Below are 16971 nucleotides of genomic sequence, written 5' to 3'. Positions count from 1 at the left end.
CCCTCCCTCAGTGCCGCCGGCAGAGTTCTCCTGTTGCCGCTTGGCCAACTGCCGCCTGGCATCGCATGGCTCCGGCGGCGTCGGGGGCCCTGCGGCAGCTGAGCCTGGCGCTGGGGGCGGCGGTGGCGGCCCTGGGCTCCCTCCTCCTCATCGCCTGGAAGGTCTACTTCCGAGACTCCCAGCAGCAGCAGCCCAGCGGCGTCGGGTGGAGGGCGCGCTGGGAGAGGCAGCTGCTCCTCCAGGCCCCGCTCCCGGACACCCAGGAGCCCCACCGACAGGTCAGCAGGCGCCACAGGACCCATGGCCAACCCCCCCCCGGGGACACCGGTGGCACTGTGGGTCCTGGGCAAGTGTCCTACGTTCAAGGGGGGGGGTTTGCCCTTGCCTTCTGAGGCTAAGAGAGTGTGAATCCCCCGAGGTCTTACCCGGTGGGTTTGCATTCAGAGGGGTTTTTGCCGTTGCCATCCTCTGAGGCTGAGAGAGTGTGACTCCCCCGAGGTCTTGCCCAGGAGGCTTCCAAGACCAAGCAGGGATCCAAACCCTGGTCTCCAGAGTCATGGTTCAACACTCCATTCTCCATGCTAAACTGACCTCCCAGTTCCACACGTACAGTAACTCTTTCCTGGCATCCTCCTTTTCCAGGACACGTCCTACATTTGAACCTTATTTCCGGGAGGAATTCAAAAGGCCTCTGTTTGGAACATTGCTGAGAAGCATGGATTTACATTCATATGAGCGCTTTTAGCTTTTCTTTGGGCATGCCCTCCTTTTTTTCTTGAATGTCCTACATTTCTAAGTGCCTGGTCCTGCTTGGTGGTTAGGACGCCTGGTCACCCTGGGAGGGATTCCCAAATGTCCTCCATTTGGCGCATGATAAAGGAGCATGATTTTATATTTATAGGAGTGTTTGTAACTTTTGCTTTGGTCGTGTCCTCCATTTCTCTTAGAGGTCCTACATTTGGTGGTTCCTTGTCCTCCTTTGCAGTTGTTGACATCCGGTCACCAAGGGAGGGAGGGAGCTCCTGGGTCCTGAAAGGGGAGGGAGTGTTGCTTTCCAGTTCCTGGGAACAGAGGGAAGCTGGTGTGGCTGGGGTTAAGGAAAGCACCACTGGCCCATGCCAAGATCAGAGAGCCCTCGGACTATTACTACTATTACTGCTGCCCCTGCTAATAAGAACCACCTCCTTTCATAGCCATAGCCACCCACAGTGATGCCAATCAGATCATAACAGTTTCAAATTAATTGCCTTAGGGCGCATCTTCTACACTGTAGAAATAATGCAGTTTGACACCACTTCTAACTGCAGCTCCACCATCCTACAGAATCCTGGGTTTTGTAGTTTGATGAGGCACCAGCACTTGTGGGCAGGGGAGGCAAAAGGCCTTGCAAAACTACAGATCCCAGGACTCCATGGGATGGAGTGACAGCACTTAACAGTCAAACTGTGTCAAACTTGTGTGCCATCAAGTCATTTCTGACTTCTGGTAACCCTGAAGTGAACCTATCATGGCATTTTCTTGGCATGATTTGCTCAAAAGAGGTCTACCATTGCCTTCCTCTAAGGCTGAGAATGTGTGACATCCGCAGGGTCACCCGGTGGGTTTCATGGCCAAACTGGGAATTGAACCCAAGTCTCTGGAGTCTCAGTCCAATATTCAGACCACTAGGCTGTGCTGGATCTCCCTGGTTCTGAAGTGTAGGTTCACTTTTAGTTGAGGCTTAGTCTTAGCATGCTCCCAGTCAAAACACCTTTGTGGGCTCTTCCCCCCCCCCCCCCCCCCGAACACCATAATGCTGCTCTGGGTCCACATGGGCACACCCAGAACTGTTTTTGTAGCCCTCATCCACTCCAAACTCCCCTTTTCTTGGCTAAAATAAGGGTGAATTATCTCAGCTGAAAGTCAAGAGAGTCAGTCTGACTTTCAAAGAGGTTGCATGGGCCCTCTGCACTGTTAAACATTTTAAAAATACCTTTGTACTCCAGTTTTGTTTTGTTTGTTTTGTTCTTTTGCCATTTTTGCAGTTTGTGCAGCTCATCCCAAGGGACAGGGACAGAAGATTGGCCCCTAGACCTTGCACAGGTGCCCATCCCTTACCTTACCTGACCCTTGGTCAGCACCTGCGCCTCCTATAGTCACACAGAGATTCAGACAAGTCATTTATTTGCCTTGTCTCTAAATTTTATGCAGGCTAAGTTGGGACACCATTTAGAGTCTAAGAATAGTGTCTCAATTTATGTTTGAATTGACCCTGCAACGTTGGTAGGAGGTAACTATCACCACCACCACAATCTGTGAAATTAATAAACGGATAAATCAGCCCTACTTTTTAGCAAATAGAAGTATTTTGCACCATGGAACTGAGATGTGGAACTGATATAATGACAGTTTCTTTTCCTACTAAGCATCTGGTGAGTATTTCCTCACCCTTTCCCCCAGCATTAAGCCAGGATTACTTGGAGATTCCATGGTTAGTCTTAAACTAACACTTGGAACTCAAGCCATCCTCCAGATGTTGTTAAAACAATTTCCATAATCCCTCAAACACTGGTAATGCTATCTAGAACTGATGAGCACTGCAGTCCAACCACATCTGGATCCCACATTCTCTCTTCAACAGTACATCTGTTTAAGCTGAGCATCCAAAATTCTCATGAGAAAACCATCATGGCTACTCTTCAAAGCGGTCAGACCATAAGATATTAATGTAAGGGCTAATAATAATAATAATAATAAAAGTTTATTTCTATCCCGCTTTTCCAATTCAGATCAAAGCGGCGTACAAATCCAGATAAAATTACAATAATCAATAAAACAGATAAAACAAGATATAAAACAGCATATAAAACTAATACTCGAGTAGCTGAGTAGGGGAATCTAGAAAAACATAGCCAGAGTCGTTACCAAATAGAGGGGGAAAACCAAAGTCACATCTCATGGGGGGAAAGCTTGGGAAAAGAAGAAGGTCTTGAGATTCTTCTTAAACAAGTCCAAAGATGTGGTGGAGCGGAGCTCATCAGGGAGATTATTCCATATTCTCGGGGCCGAGATTGAAAAGGTCTGTTGCGAGGTCCTCACATAACGTGCAGTTGGGACCTCCAGCAAGTTTTTCCCTGCAGACCTGAGTGTGCGGGGCGGATTATATGGGGAGAGGCGGTCCTCCAAGTACCCTGGGCCCAAGCCATTTAGGGCTTTATAGGTAATAACCAACACATTCTGTAGAAGAGTGGTTCCCAAACTGTGGCCCTCCACATGTTTTGGATCTCACCTCTCAGAAGCCTCAGCCAACTTGGCCAGCTGTCAGGAATTCTGGGCACTGAAGTCCAAAACATCTGGAAGACCAAATTTGGAAACCACTGAATCCTCCAGGCCATCATTTGCTATATTTCAGCCTATGCTGCCCTTCAACAGTTCCTCCAAGAGGAGAACATTTGAATCTTCTTGTAGCAGAAAAGGGAAAAAAATCCTTCTATTTCATCCTGCCTTGGCCTGGCTCTGTCAATTTAAAATACCTTAGGATGTTATAGTCTTAGACTTCCTAAGTAATCCATATTATGCTTTGCTTCCTGCAATAACAATCTTGCACTCTACCTGGACATAAAATCTGATTTCTCTTGGCAGATAACCACCAGTGAGCCAGCAATAAAAGCCCTTCCATGCACACAGCTCAGACTAACCCAAAAATGTTTCTCTTTGCAGGCACATGAGTATCAGGTTTTGGTTCTAGGTTTGGACGGAGCTGGAAAGAGCAGCATTATCCATTACGTCTGCAGTACAGAAGCTCAGAGGCACATAGAACCCACTCAGGGCTTCAACTCAGTACAACTGCAAGCCAATGGGCTCCAGCTGGACTTCTTGGAGGGTATGTCCTGCTGCGAGGCTTTGGTGGACAGAGCACAGCTTGGAAAAGGCTAAGTGGGGGAGTGCAGGAATGGCTCTTCATCATTGCTGCATGTAAGATGAACCAGAGGCTCATTCTAAACCATCACATCCAATGCTGTTGTGTGGTTTTGAAGAGGAGGGAGTAATGTCTAGGAGCCTGAAGGGGAAACTCAGATTGCCTATCTTGTATGATGGGGAGAGAATAATGCCTGGCTTTGGCATCAACAATGTTTTTAAGATTTTGTGGCAAAAACTCTTCACATACCACTAAGACACTGATAAAAAAAGAATTCCACCCACTTCCCCAATTGAAGTCCTCTCTCCTGGGGCATTGAAGTTTTTGCAACCCATATGAATTTTGACATCCAGCTTTTTGTCATTCCAGTTGGTGGCAGCCAGAATCTACGCTTCTACTGGAACTACTACTTGAGCAAAGCCCATGTTCTGGTGTTTGTAGTGGACTCAGCAGATGGCTCTCGCCTTCATACTGCCCGCCAGGAGCTCCACTACCTGCTCTCTGAGGACCCTCTGTTGCCTTTGATAGTCTTGGCTAACAAGCAGGTAGGTATCTTGGCATCTTTCACCTGTGAGCAGGGGTGGGAAATCTTTGGGACTCCAAGGGTTTTGGCCTACAGTTTAAGAGTCACATCCAGCACAGGGATTGTATGTGGGGAGATTTGTATTCAAAATCTCTGGACAAATTTTCCACAACTGATTTGGAGGTCTAGCTTATCTTGATTCCTTAGTTCCCTGGGTGGAGTTTTCATGTACTGGCATGATTATCATACTTGGCATTTAGCCCTTATGCCATTGTAAAGGGTTTAGTTTCACATGTTTATTGTTGTTGTGTGCCTTCAAGTACTTTCTGACTTAAAGCAACCCTAAGGCGAACCTATTGGCAAGTTTCTTCAGAGGGGGTTTGTCATTGCCATCCCCAGCAATTGAGAGTGTGTCCAATGCTCAAACCACTATGCCATGCTGGCTCTCCAGTATCACATGTAATTGTTTCCATTTAAGCCACACTTTTATCTCTGGAGTGGGATTCATGCAGTCCTACAGATGCTGATGAACTGCAACTCTCAGCATTCTACAGTCTTGGCTAGGATGTATAGGGTTCCTGAGAATTGTAGTCCAACATTTGGAATGCCAGAAGATTCCCTCATCTTCATAATTGGAAGAGCAGGGTATAAATACCATAAATAAAATAGGAGTAAATGTTGATTAAAAACTTGTAGCAGAATATGGTTCTGTTAGGTCAATGGTTCTCATCCTGTGGTCCTCCAGATGTTTTGGATGTTGCGTCTCAGAATCCCTGCCCTTTAGCTATATTGGTTTGAGCTCCTGGGAGTAGAAGTCAAAAGTATCTGGAGGGTCAGAGGTTAAGAACCACTGTTCAAACGATCTGTACCTTTATTCTAGGACAAAAGTGATGCACTGAGTGTGACAGAATTAAAGAAAGAGCTGGATTTGCACACCTTGAACAATCAACGGGAATTCTTTCTGTTACCCACAAGTGCCACTTATGCTGGCCTGGACACAGCAAACAGCGTTCTCCAGCTGAAAAGCCTCCTGATCAAACTTCTTGCCCAGATCTGAAGGACTGGCATTTCAAGAATACTGAAGGCAGGGGGACTCTCCATGACTTCATTCTTCACAGCCGCTGCTTGAGGCACCTTTCCTGCCCAGCAAGAGGACAAGAGAAAATTCTTTTGAAGTGTTCATTCAACTCGTTTTAAGTTACAGGACCTTGCTGCCTGTATTACCTTGGAGACACAGTCTACTGTTTGGTGGAAGCATAGCAACAGAGGCAGACAAAGTGGTTCATTGGAGTAACACTCTTTTTGGAAGAGAGCTAAAGAACATTGCTGCCCTAAATCCTATCTAGAACATAGTAGTATGAACTGTAAAGTCATACTTAGGCTAAGGACTATCCCTTATAGGACCTACTGTCGCCAGAAGTATAGGAAGAGATGAAAGTGGTGAACTTGCCCAGTGATGTTTATTTGCCTGTAGATGGGCTGGAATACTGTCCAATGCTGTCATTTGGGGAGAATTTTGCATAGTGGAGAGCAGGGTGCATTATCTCAGGGTAGCTGAGGAGTTATAGTTGCTTCTCAGCATAATGTGCATAAGCAGCTATACTGAAGACTTATCCCAGTGCCTTTAAAGGCATCTGTTAACCTATATACCAGTGATTATACAGAATAGCTGGTAGTCCATCAACTCAAGAAAACTGCTACGTTAAGTGTCACCACAACAGCCTCTTGCAGCACTCTTACAGGCAGTGGTATCTTCTCACTGTTTTCAACAGATGCCAAAACTGAGTTAGTTTCCTAAAAGGTTACTCTCTAGAACACAATAGGAATTTATGTGCTGGTTGCCTGTATCAGAACTGCAAATTTCAGAGAAGGGTTACTCAGGAGGAACCATTTTATGTGAGTAGATAAGGAGGAATAGCTTCTGTGCCAGTTTAACTGAGCATCTCTTGCTTTGTGTACTGCTCTGTTTAATCTTCATCCCACAAGGGCTTAGTCCTATCATGTGATGCTGCTCCACTCTGGAAGCAAAGAAGAAATTGTACACAGCCTCCAGAATGATGGCTGTGACATGCAACAGGCAAGCCACCCCATTTGGGCTACCAATGACTTTGAGCCTTTTACTTCCAAGGTAAAAAACTTTGCCAGATTGCTGTTTTGCCTTTGGAGGAAGGTGTTCTGTCACTGCCTCCCCCATGTCCCTTTTTCTGTAGCAAGTGGACATAAATATTGCCTGACCATGCACTAAGCTTTTAGGGAAGCTGATCATCTCTCCTTAATCCTCATTGTTTTATCCTGTCACAAAACATAGGAAGCTTGGTTTCTGCCAGTGAACCCCAGGCCTAAGTTCATCTGGCCTGTATTAAAATAGATAACTGGTAAGTGTTTATATGGCGCTGTACAGACCGGAGTTTGCACCGGCCTGCACGCATACTAGGGTTGCCTCGGGGCGTCCTTTCCAGATGCCCCACAACTCTAGTACGTTGTAATGGCGGCGCTCCAAACGGAGTGGCATGGACATGATGTCCTGGCGCCGCGGAAGGGCGCCTGTGGTGCCCTTTCTGCAGTGCCAGAAGGAGCTCCATTTTGGAGCTCCTTCCTGGGTTTGTGTCACTGGAACAGCCTTTACACGGCTGCGCCAGCGACACAAAGGAGAAAGGCGCCTGGAAAAGCAGTGGATCGGGGCCACAGGGCTGTCGCTATGGTAGCTAAGGCCCCGATCGGTCGGGGAAAGGGGCAGTCTGTACACTGCCTATGAGGCTTTCTCCTTATGTATAACTAAACCTTGACTTGTTATCTTAGATGTAAGGGATGAGAACTGGAAAAAATGCATCATACTGTTGCTGCTAGAAAGGACAAGCTCAAGGAGTATTAAGGTTACAGGCCTTTTGTTAGACCCTATTCATGCCTAAGAAGCCTTTCTGGACAAATATTGCACAGGGGCTTAAGCCTAATCAGAAACTGTTCTCCTTGTTCAGAAGGTTTGCCAAGGCCAACTTTTATTTGAACCTCTACAGTATCATCTCAGGAATGGTCTCAACAACCACAAAAATAGAGGATTAAAAACTGTTGTAAGAAAATCTGAACAAAGTCAATAAATAGGTTTCAAAAATGTTTCTCTATTAACATTTTTTTTCTATTCTTTATCAAACAGTATCTGAAAACATGTCTGGAACCACCAATCTGTTTTCTTGATCCAAGGATGCAGTTGCATCAGAACTCCCCTTGGCATAATTACTATGTATGGGGGGGAATCTCACCAGTATTTTGAATAGGAGATGAATCATCCTCTAAATCTGGTAGGCTAATGCTTGTGGGGGTGTCACACACTTAATAAGATGACCTCTTTTGGATATGTCACAGACATGAGCTCATCCTGGGTAGTTATTAGCTCCTTAAGCATCTATCCAAGGGAAACAGTCTGAATGCAATGAGAGGTATGAGTACTCTCACTGGCTTGCCTCCTTAATGACCCCCTCAAGTTTCATGAGGTGCTTATTCCTAGTCCCTGCATACTTTCCAGTTCTAAAGTCATTCCCTAGAACTCCACTCGGATGTAATGTCTTATTACTCTGGAAGTGCAAAAACTCAGAGCTCACAACACTTTCTCAAATGCATGACTACTCCATGGGGCAAATGTACACATTAAATCCTTTAGCTGTGCTTTGTTATTGACACAAGGCCTGGGCTAGCAGTTTATTTCAAGCAGGTTCATGCCAAAGGAAATTACACTGCAAGACTGTGAAAACTGTAAATTGAAGGCAGCAAGGATTTCCCAACAATCTCAAGTTTTAAACAGAAGTCTCATCCGTACAGGCTCTTCCTATCCCCTCTCTTGAAAGGGTAGAATGGTAGGTAATCTTAATTTCAGTTCTTGGGCACCAGTCACTAGAAGAAAAGATGGCATCTGAAGAAAGTTGTAGGCAGCAAAGGTTCCTCTACTCATAACTGAGGCAAATGAAATTATAGTTGATCCATCTTTTCCTGCTGTAGAGAATCAACAAACGTCTTGTACTCCTCAGGATAGAAGCGTTTGTACACATTGATCTTCCTCTTTATTTGTTTTGGTGTGTCCTGGTAATAGTTTTTCTCATCACGAGCCATTGCCTGGGGAGTTAAGAGGAAAAATCAGGCAGTGAAATGACAGGCAGCTAGGTTAACTCATAGCCTTAGAAGACTTCGCACACCCAGAAAGCAAATACACTTTAAAGTTTCAAAGGAAGAATGGGAGAGACAGTCATCTGGCCCACTTCTCAGACCTACTCCAACTCCCCAGAGCCTGACTGGGAAAGCAATTCCTGCTGCTGCTACTAGTTTTCAGTGCTTGGAAACAATGGTGGACATTCCCTTTAGTCCATAGCTTGCCATCCCAACTGTGACATCAAGTGTTCATGAAGTCAGCAGTGCACAAATCTCACTGAACCCAAAACTTCATGCAGGAAAGGCAGAGGAACCATGAAGTAATTGAGTAAGCTTCATGGCTCCTCTGCTTTCCCTGGACATTGCTTATACACAAAACAAATGAAACATCACAACAACAAGAGTGCAACCTGAAAGGCTGGGTGTATTTAGAAGGCAAATACAACCCACTAGAGTTCTTCTCAAAGAATCCCATATGTTTCATTTGGCGAAGAATCTACAAAGTAATATGGGTGGAAAGAAATATGTACCCAGATGGTCAATGAGTTGTTGTTGCTGTGTGCCTTTGAATTTTGGTGGCCCTATCATGGCAAACCCATCACGGAGGTTTCTGGGACTTAAAAGTGTGTGACTTGTCCAAAGTCACCCAGTGGGTTTCCATGGCCAAGAAGAGAATTGAACTATGATCTCCAGTCATAGTCCAATGCTCAAACCACTACACCACGGTGTCTCTCTGGGCATTGAGTATCCTCAGCTATTTCTCACTGACAAAACTAGAATTTCTGAAAACTGGAAATTTTAAAGGCAGTAGTTACAAACACGTAACACGAGTTTCTCAAGTTGCCCTGTCTTCTATAAAAGGAGTACCTACCTTGTAGTTTTCACCATGACTACGGATCATGTGTTGGATATAGTCAATAAGATCTCTGGAGAGGGTCTCTGACTTCTTTTCTGGAAGACTGGCCTCATATTCCAATTCTAAGTGTATGGAAGAGAAAGCAATGAGGCAGAGAAAATATTTGCCATACTCCAACAGCCTGTTCTGGTAGAAATGGCTAACAAATTATGAGAACTGATAAATTCAAGAAAGCTCCACTTAACTAGACTAGAAAAAGTCCAAATGTAAGTGCACATAATTTCAACATGAAGTATCCGACCAGCATTTCAATAGGAGGTAATACCAACCGTTTATTACATATGGCTTCCGTACTATTTTTGTCTTTGTCTCTTGTCCATCCACTTCCATTCTCATCACCTGTATTTTAAAAAACAAGATGGTGCATGTTATACATATCCCCTTTTTAAACTCAACCACTCACCTTACATTCTAAAACTGGTATTCATTCATCTTAAGAATTTTAAAGGCTCACTCACTATTTGTTTTTCTTTAACTGATCAGTGCTCATTTTTCCCCAGCCATAACAATAGTCCAAGGGTTTCAGAGACAGCAATGTCTCTCTTAATTTGTCTTTCAGAATAGTGCACACGCTGCTTATTTAGAACTGGCCTGGATGCAAGTAAATCACTCCAAAGAGGTCATTATCTCAGACTACTATATAATGCAAACTATACCTTCCCTAGAAAACTATACTTAGAAAACCACATTACTTATCTATCAGGACAGCTTTGGGTGTCAATGCCAAAATCTATTCCCCACCAAAGGCAACACAGAATAGATAAAAGATTTTTACTAGGCTAGATTAAATAACTGTTGGGGGTTACAAAGTCCCCAATCATTATTTCACTAGTCATTGAGTTTAAACCATAGTTGGTCAGTGTCTGACCCTCTTGGTATTCCCCAAATGACCAGGGCCCCTTCTTGGTGTAACACCATGAGAAAATAGATTTCTGTCTTTTGAATTTTTTTGATCATAACCTTTTGCCTTTCTCTGAAGTATGTGGTCTCTAAGAATTTTTCTAAAGCTGAATTCAGCCCCTGAAGTTAAGGACATTTCTCAAAGAATCACAGACTTGGAAGAGACAAGGGCCTTATAGTACAATCCCCATTCTGCCATGCAGGAATACACATTCAAAACACTCCTGACAGATGGCCATCCAACCACTGCTTAAAAACCTCCAAAGAAGGAGACTCCACCACAATCTAAGGGAGCATGTTCCACTGTCTAATAACTCTCTCTGTCAGGAAGTTCCTCCTAATGTTGAGGTGGAATCTCTTTTCCTGGAGCTTGCATCCATTGTTCTGAAGCGTATTCCCTGGAGCTTCAGCAAAGAAGCTAGCTCCATCCTCAATATGACACCCCTTCAAATATTTAAACTGGGCTATCATGTCACCTCATCATTGGCCTGAACATTATGTTTACTGTTCTAGACTGGGGTGAGCAACTGTGCAAGGCTAGAAGGCTATATTAACCCACTAGGAGGCCTTGGAGAGTGGCATCTGCTTCCATAAAAAATGTCTTTAAAGAATTGCCCCCAGATGTGGGTGTGGGGATATTTTCACGATGTTTTGAATTTCAGAAATGGCCTCGCCTGAGGCTAAACTGGCCAACAGAATGTGATGGAAATGCACCTCATGCCACCTGTGAACATGTCAGGACATTTGGAGGCAAATATATATTTGCAAAAAATATTTTTGACCCTTGGGAACATGATACAAATGAACTTTATACACCCTAAAATGCACCTGGGAGCACTGTGGAGCAATTTCCACCAATACCCCCGTATTTTTTTTACCCAGAGTGGAGTCCTAGGGGCCTCAAAATGGCCCCTAGACTACACTGTACCCTCCCCTGTTTTAGATCATATGTCTCTTACATTTTGAGCCTAGCCAGACACTAGCCCCACCTGGAATATTGTGTCTAGTTCTGGGCGCCACAATTCAAAAAGGACATTGAGAAACTGGAGCGTGTCCAAAGGAGGGTGACAAAAATGGTGAAAGGTCTGGAAACCATGCCCTATGAGGAACGACTTAGGGAGCTGGGGATGTTTAGCCTGGAGAAAAGAAGGTTAAGAGGTGATATGGTAGCCCTGTTTAAATACTTGAAGGGATGTCATATTGAGGAGGGAGCAAGCTTGTTTTCTGCTGCTCTGGAGACTAGGACCCGGAGCAATGGATGCAAGCTGCAGGAAAAGAGATTCCACCTCAACATTGGGAGGAACTTCCTGACAGTAAGGGCTGTTCGACAGTGGAACAAACTCCCTCGGAGTGTAGTGGAGTCTCCTTCATTGGAGGTCTTCAAATGGAGGCTGGATGGTAATCTGTCAGTGATGCTTTGATTGTGAATTCTTGCATGGCAGGGGGGTTGGACTGGATGGCCCTTGCGGTCTCTTCCAACTATGATTCTATGACAGCCACTGATTATTTTGTCCAGGCTTACAAGTAGCTGCTTTCCCAACCTGCAAGCTTTGGTTTACTTTTTCTCTCTTGACTTGTACATAACAAAACCTATTTCAAGTTCACACAGCAGGTTACCTTTGGAATGGGAACAGCCTTGTTTGGGTCGACAGCCAGACCCATCTCAGCCAAGTTCTGTGCTACCGTTTTGGACCTGTCCCAGGCATGTCGGATTTGGGGACTGGGAAGAAATTGAACAGAGAAGTCTGTACATTAATACTATACATTTTTGAAATTACTCCCCTCCCCTTGTTTCTAGTAACTCTCACACAATAACTTTGCTACTGAGGAAGAGCACTGGCTTTCTACACATCCTTGCCCAGAAATCTTTGGAGTACTGAATATTTCTGTTAGGTGCACTGGTGTCCTTATTACGATTCAACACATTTTAATTCATTCAGCTTTAAAACATTTTTTCTCTCTGTGAAGAACAGCTGGAATGCTCCTAAACATGCAGTAGACGCCATAGCATGGCTCCACAAACTGTGATCCCAGGGCAGGCCTTATAAAATTTAGCACACTCCATTCCCTTCCCTTCCCTGTAGAAAGGAGAGGCCAAACCCTTGCTCTCATGGTCAGCAGCTCTAGAAAAGGCTGAAAGGGGATACACTTGGCTGACCTTTATTGAGCTAAAATGAAGCAACAGTGGTGCTGCTACTGCAATCATCAGTAGTTTTAGGCATTCTTCAGGAGCTTTGCTCTTTGGTCTCCAGAGTTGCAGTCCAACACTCAAAGCCCTGGGCCAGGCTGGCTCTCTCTCTTGGAAAGACCATAGGAAGTATTACTACTGTTATTCCTGACAGGGCTCAACAGCAACAGCTATCTTAACATTTCTTAGGACGATTGTTTAGTACACTCCTGATGGGTTATTCCCAGACTCTGGTCTTCAAAGTGTTTGGGACTTCAGCTCCCAGAAGCCTCAGCCATCTTGGCCAATGGGATTCTGGGATCTGAAGTCCAAGTCACCTGGAAGGCCTGAGTTTGGGAGTCCCTGGGGAAACCCTGCATCAAAGAAGGGGCTGGACAGTGGTTCCTCAATTCTGGCCCTCGAGACTGTTTGGACTTCAGCTCCCAGAATCCCTGACCACTGGCTAAGGACTTCTGGGAGAGGAAGTCCACTGGGGCACCAGAGTTTGGGAGCCAATGACTTCTAGGCTATAGGAATAATGCAGTTGGGCCCCATCCTATGGGATCTGTAGTTTCAGGAGCCTTCCCTGCCAGGGAATGCTGGTGCCTCGCCAAACTCCAGACCCCAGGGCCCTGCAGGATGAAGGCAATGCAGTCACAAGTGGGACGAAACGGGGCTACTTCCCCAGTGCAGACGCAGCCCATTTCTGTCTCCCTGTGAGCCGCTCACCATTTTATCCGGGGCGCCGCCTTCTTGCGAGCAGCTTTGTTCAGCTTCTTGCGGTTGATGTTGTAGTTATACTTGCGCCGCCGCTGCTTCTGCTTGGCTTTCGGCATCGTGGCGAAATGCCTCTAAGAAGAACGGAAGAGAAGAAAGACCGTCCACACGCGCTTCTACTCTGCGCAGCTGCAGAATCAATGGAGGCGCGAGTTAACCGACGGGAACTGTAGTTCGACGTACCCGCTCAGTCATTAAGTTCCTAAAGGAAAAGGAGCCCGCTGAACTACACCTCCCAGCAGGCTTCACTCCAACCAGGGGCCAAATTCCTGTTAAAAAACCTCAGTGGCTTTCGCTCTACGGCGGCCGAAGAGAGTCAGGAAGGTGTGAAGCGAAGCGGGTCGCCTTCGTTCTCTGTACCTCAGTCTATTAGCATTACACTGTGAAGAACACCATTGGGCACCGAGGTGGTTCCCCACGGCCTCTTCTACAGAGACCGAAGAGGGTCAGTAAGGCTGGTCGCGAAATGCCCCTGAAAACAGAACAACAACTCGCAGTCCACCTCCGCTTAGCTACAGAATCAAGGGGAACCGCATTGGCAGACGGGAATGGTAGTTCTTCTTACCGCCCCACCTCTTTGAATTTCTAGAGAAAGAGAAGCCGGCTGGACTACACCTCCCAGCAGCCTTCAGGCCCAAGTTTTTGAAGAACACCATTGGCCACCGGAGGGGTTCCTCCTCGCAGACAGTCCTGTACGGTGGCTGGAGAGAGTCAGTAGGGAGCGGAGCGAAGCGAAGCGTATGTCCCTCCGTTCTCCTGCGATCCTGGGGTGGTCATGGCCGCGGGCCCTCCGCCTCCGCTGGATCCCAGCCGCCCGCCCTTCATCGAAGGCTTCCAGCCGAACGCCTTCCAGCTCCGCGAGGAGGGCTTCGCGGAGAAGTTCGCGCGCAAGACTCGCGAGAACCCGCTCGTGCCCATCGGTGAGGAGGATTCCTGGCAGTTAGAAGCGGTGCTGACGCGGATTATTTCTCCAGTGCGGATGCTGCCACAAAATAATGATGATGATAATAATAATAATAATAATAATAATAATGCTTGACTGCCCCATAATAATAATAATATATGAAATGTTATTAATTACATATTATAACTAAAACATTACATTTTATAATAATAATAATAATTATTATTATTATTATTATTATTATTATTAATAGAATTAAATTTTATGAAGATTATATCTTAAAAAGAGACAGAGAGAGAGAGAGAGCGAAATATCGCAGTCTGAGACCGCTTTAACTGCCCTGGCTCAATGCTATGGAATCCTGGGATTTATAGTTCTGTGAGGCATTTAGCCTTCTCTGTCAGAGAGCTCTGGTGCCACAACAAACTACAGATCCCAGGATTCCCTAGCACTGAGCCATGGCAGTTAAAGCGGTGTGAAACGGGATTGTTTCTGCAGTGCATATTAGACCTATGGTCGCCAAAAGAAAGCACAGCAACAGAGAAACAACACTGTAAGTGTAGTATATTGGACAGTGTGCCATTTAGTGGATATAAAGCCCAACTAACTCTTCTACTAGGCTGCATTGCTGTGGCTATACAGTACTCAGATACGCAATGCAGCTTGTCATAACGTAGCCCCAGACTAGGCACAGGAACCCCTCCGGCTCCTGGTTACAATATTAGTGCTTTATAATCTGAAATGCTGTTTGTTGTTATTTTGTGCCTTGGGGTCATTTCGCACTCATCGCTGGATCTTCTTGACTAGATCTATTCAGACTGAGAGTGTTGGCCCTTGCCTTCCTTTGAGGCTGGGAGAGCGTGCCTTAGGTCACCAGTGGCTTCATGGCCAAACTGGGATTTGAACCCTGGCCTCCAGAGTCATGGTCCAGTACTCAAGCCACTATGGCACACTAACCCTCAAAGGTGTACAGGCTGTTAAAATATGAAATACCTTAAAACAACAATAAAAACTGGAGAGTTATTTAAGGGGGGAATGAAATCCCAAGGGCTGTGTTTGCAGGTTTCTTTGGTTTGTTTGAAAATGTCTGAAGGATAGATTGTCACAGTCTTGACAAGTCCTCCTGAGTCACCTCTGAACTCTTCCTAGAAGTGAATTTACGTCAGTAGCCCATGCACCGCATTTTATCCATAGAGCTGAAACAGTGATTTATAAACTGAATCTTAATGTTCGTTCTGTTGCCCAGAGAACAGTCTTTTTCTTGCATATATAAATTCAGTAATAAAAGAGGGCTGAGTTTTAATATTCTATTTGCCTAAAGTGCAAGACTAAACAAGTATATTTAAGTGACAGGCCAGCAAGAAAAGTACACAGCTACATATTTAAATCAAATTGAATATAATAAAGGAAAAGCGTTTTTGCTGGCTTTTCCATTCCATGAACTAATGAGTAAGACCTATATTTCAAAAAGTTATTCCACTGATAATTATGTTTTGTTTTGTATTGAGTGCATTTAAATATTAAAGCTGCTTTTCAGTTATGTCCTCCCAGAACTGGGTGATGCGTATTTTAGTCATCATGAGTAATAAATTAATTTCCTCTAAATCAGGACTCTCTTTAGTAATTCTCAATATGCATAATAGTGTAGCCTTTGGATCTTTTGACAAGCTACCAGTGCATTGAGATGGTTGATGTTTGGTGGCAAGATTTCTACCTCTATGAAATCCCATTTCCAGCTCAAAATAGAAAGATATCTTTCTGTTCACAAGACTACACAAGCCTCAATGACCACATATCCAATTTGATCAATCTTTCTCTTGTTCTTTCTTTTAGGCTGCCTCGGTACTGCAGGAGTTTTGACCTATGGGCTCATCTGCTTTAAGAGAGGCAACACCCACCAGTCCCAGATGATGATGAGGGCTCGCATTCTAGCTCAGGGCTTCACGGTTGCAGCCTTGATCGTGGGTGTAGTTGTTACAGCGCTGAAACCAAAGAAGTGAACACACTGCTGGTACACAGCAACATGTGACTGTTCCACCGCCATGTAGAATAGGAATGAGTCTTTCAGTCCCAGAGAGGGCACTTGTCACATCTTTCACGATGATGTCTTGTGATATCTTTGGGGTGACCATCTGGTGTGAGAAGGTTCTGGATTTTTTATATCACTGCTAATATAGTCAAATGATTCAACCTTATCATTGGTGTATACATTTTTTCTGCCTCTATATAGCTCTATTATAAGGCCATTTGCTATGAAGGCCAATATCATGGAGCATTAATAAAGCTCATTGGGAGCTTATTAAAGCTTGGAGCATTAATAAGCATTAATAAAGCTTATTGGGAGGAAATTGTGAGCAATTATGTGGTTCTAACACACACATCCTTGGGTCTATATATGATGAGCAAAATATTTTTGACCTGAACAAGTGGTAACACTTACAGTACATGTCATTGCTCTTTCTGAAACATGCCTAGCCAAAGATTGGGGAGATAATGTCTCTTCCAATCTGTGTTCTTGTTTCAACTTGCTGAACTGCAATGAAATGATAAATTTTCTCTATCCTTTGTTCTCCCTGCCAACTCTTGGTATCGCCATGTGCTGCTCTCGCATGTTTGCAGTTTTCTGATTTTCTCAGCAGCCGTTGCCAGCTTCCAAGCAACCGCTGTTATATCTTTGTGCATTTAAACTGTGAACTTATGTATGTGCTGTGTCAAAAGATAATGTGGGCAGGATACACCCGCCCCTTTC

General features: G+C 44.9%; 3 protein-coding genes across 3 annotated transcripts; 2 read left to right on the top strand and 1 right to left on the bottom strand.

Annotated features, from left to right (window-relative positions):
• On the top strand, positions 1 to 7534 carry ARL10 (ADP ribosylation factor like GTPase 10). The gene is made up of 4 exons (XM_042453755.1): positions 1 to 278; positions 3700 to 3862; positions 4268 to 4443; positions 5302 to 7534. The coding sequence occupies exons 1-4, from the start codon at positions 66 to 68 to the stop codon at positions 5476 to 5478; spliced, it is 729 nt and encodes a 242-aa protein (XP_042309689.1). The 5' UTR covers positions 1 to 65; the 3' UTR covers positions 5479 to 7534.
• Positions 7535 to 8082: 548 nt separating this feature from the next.
• Positions 8083 to 13927, bottom strand: NOP16 (NOP16 nucleolar protein). The gene is made up of 5 exons (XM_042453758.1): positions 13271 to 13927; positions 11992 to 12094; positions 9744 to 9813; positions 9430 to 9536; positions 8083 to 8525 (listed from the first exon to the last, which is right to left on the bottom strand). The coding sequence occupies exons 1-5, from the start codon at positions 13375 to 13377 to the stop codon at positions 8382 to 8384; spliced, it is 531 nt and encodes a 176-aa protein (XP_042309692.1). The 5' UTR covers positions 13378 to 13927; the 3' UTR covers positions 8083 to 8381.
• Positions 13928 to 14013: 86 nt separating this feature from the next.
• HIGD2A (HIG1 hypoxia inducible domain family member 2A) lies at positions 14014 to 16417 on the top strand. Its single transcript, XM_042453760.1, has 2 exons — positions 14014 to 14238; positions 16056 to 16417. Exons 1-2 carry the CDS (start codon positions 14094 to 14096, stop codon positions 16220 to 16222), a joined length of 312 nt encoding a protein of 103 aa, XP_042309694.1. The 5' UTR covers positions 14014 to 14093; the 3' UTR covers positions 16223 to 16417.
• The last annotated feature ends 554 nt before the right edge of the window (positions 16418 to 16971 follow it).

This window comes from Sceloporus undulatus, chromosome 2 (assembly GCF_019175285.1).
Source record: "Sceloporus undulatus isolate JIND9_A2432 ecotype Alabama chromosome 2, SceUnd_v1.1, whole genome shotgun sequence".
NCBI classification, from domain to species: Eukaryota; Metazoa; Chordata; class Lepidosauria; order Squamata; family Phrynosomatidae; genus Sceloporus; species Sceloporus undulatus.
This window is presented reverse-complemented; position numbering and strand designations above follow the sequence as displayed.

Bases quoted from the DNA above. Each gene is read 5' to 3' on its own strand.
- NOP16 (XM_042453758.1), bottom strand. From the start codon at position 13,377: ATGCCGAAAGCCAAGCAGAAGCAGCGGCGGCGCAAGTATAACTACAAC. The intron at 12,095-13,270 runs GTGAGCGGCTCA...ATTTCTTCCCAG, and splicing joins GCGGCGCCCCGGATAAAATG to TCCCCAAATCCGACATGCCT. The intron at 9,537-9,743 runs GTTGGTATTACC...CCATACACTTAG, and splicing joins GAAGCCATATGTAATAAACG to AATTGGAATATGAGGCCAGT.
- ARL10 (XM_042453755.1), top strand. From the start codon at position 66: ATGGCTCCGGCGGCGTCGGGGGCCCTGCGGCAGCTGAGCCTGGCGCTG. The intron at 279-3,699 runs GTCAGCAGGCGC...TTCTCTTTGCAG, and splicing joins CCCAGGAGCCCCACCGACAG to GCACATGAGTATCAGGTTTT. The intron at 4,444-5,301 runs GTAGGTATCTTG...CCTTTATTCTAG, and splicing joins TAGTCTTGGCTAACAAGCAG to GACAAAAGTGATGCACTGAG.
- HIGD2A (XM_042453760.1), top strand. From the start codon at position 14,094: ATGGCCGCGGGCCCTCCGCCTCCGCTGGATCCCAGCCGCCCGCCCTTC. The intron at 14,239-16,055 runs GTGAGGAGGATT...TCTTTCTTTTAG, and splicing joins GAACCCGCTCGTGCCCATCG to GCTGCCTCGGTACTGCAGGA.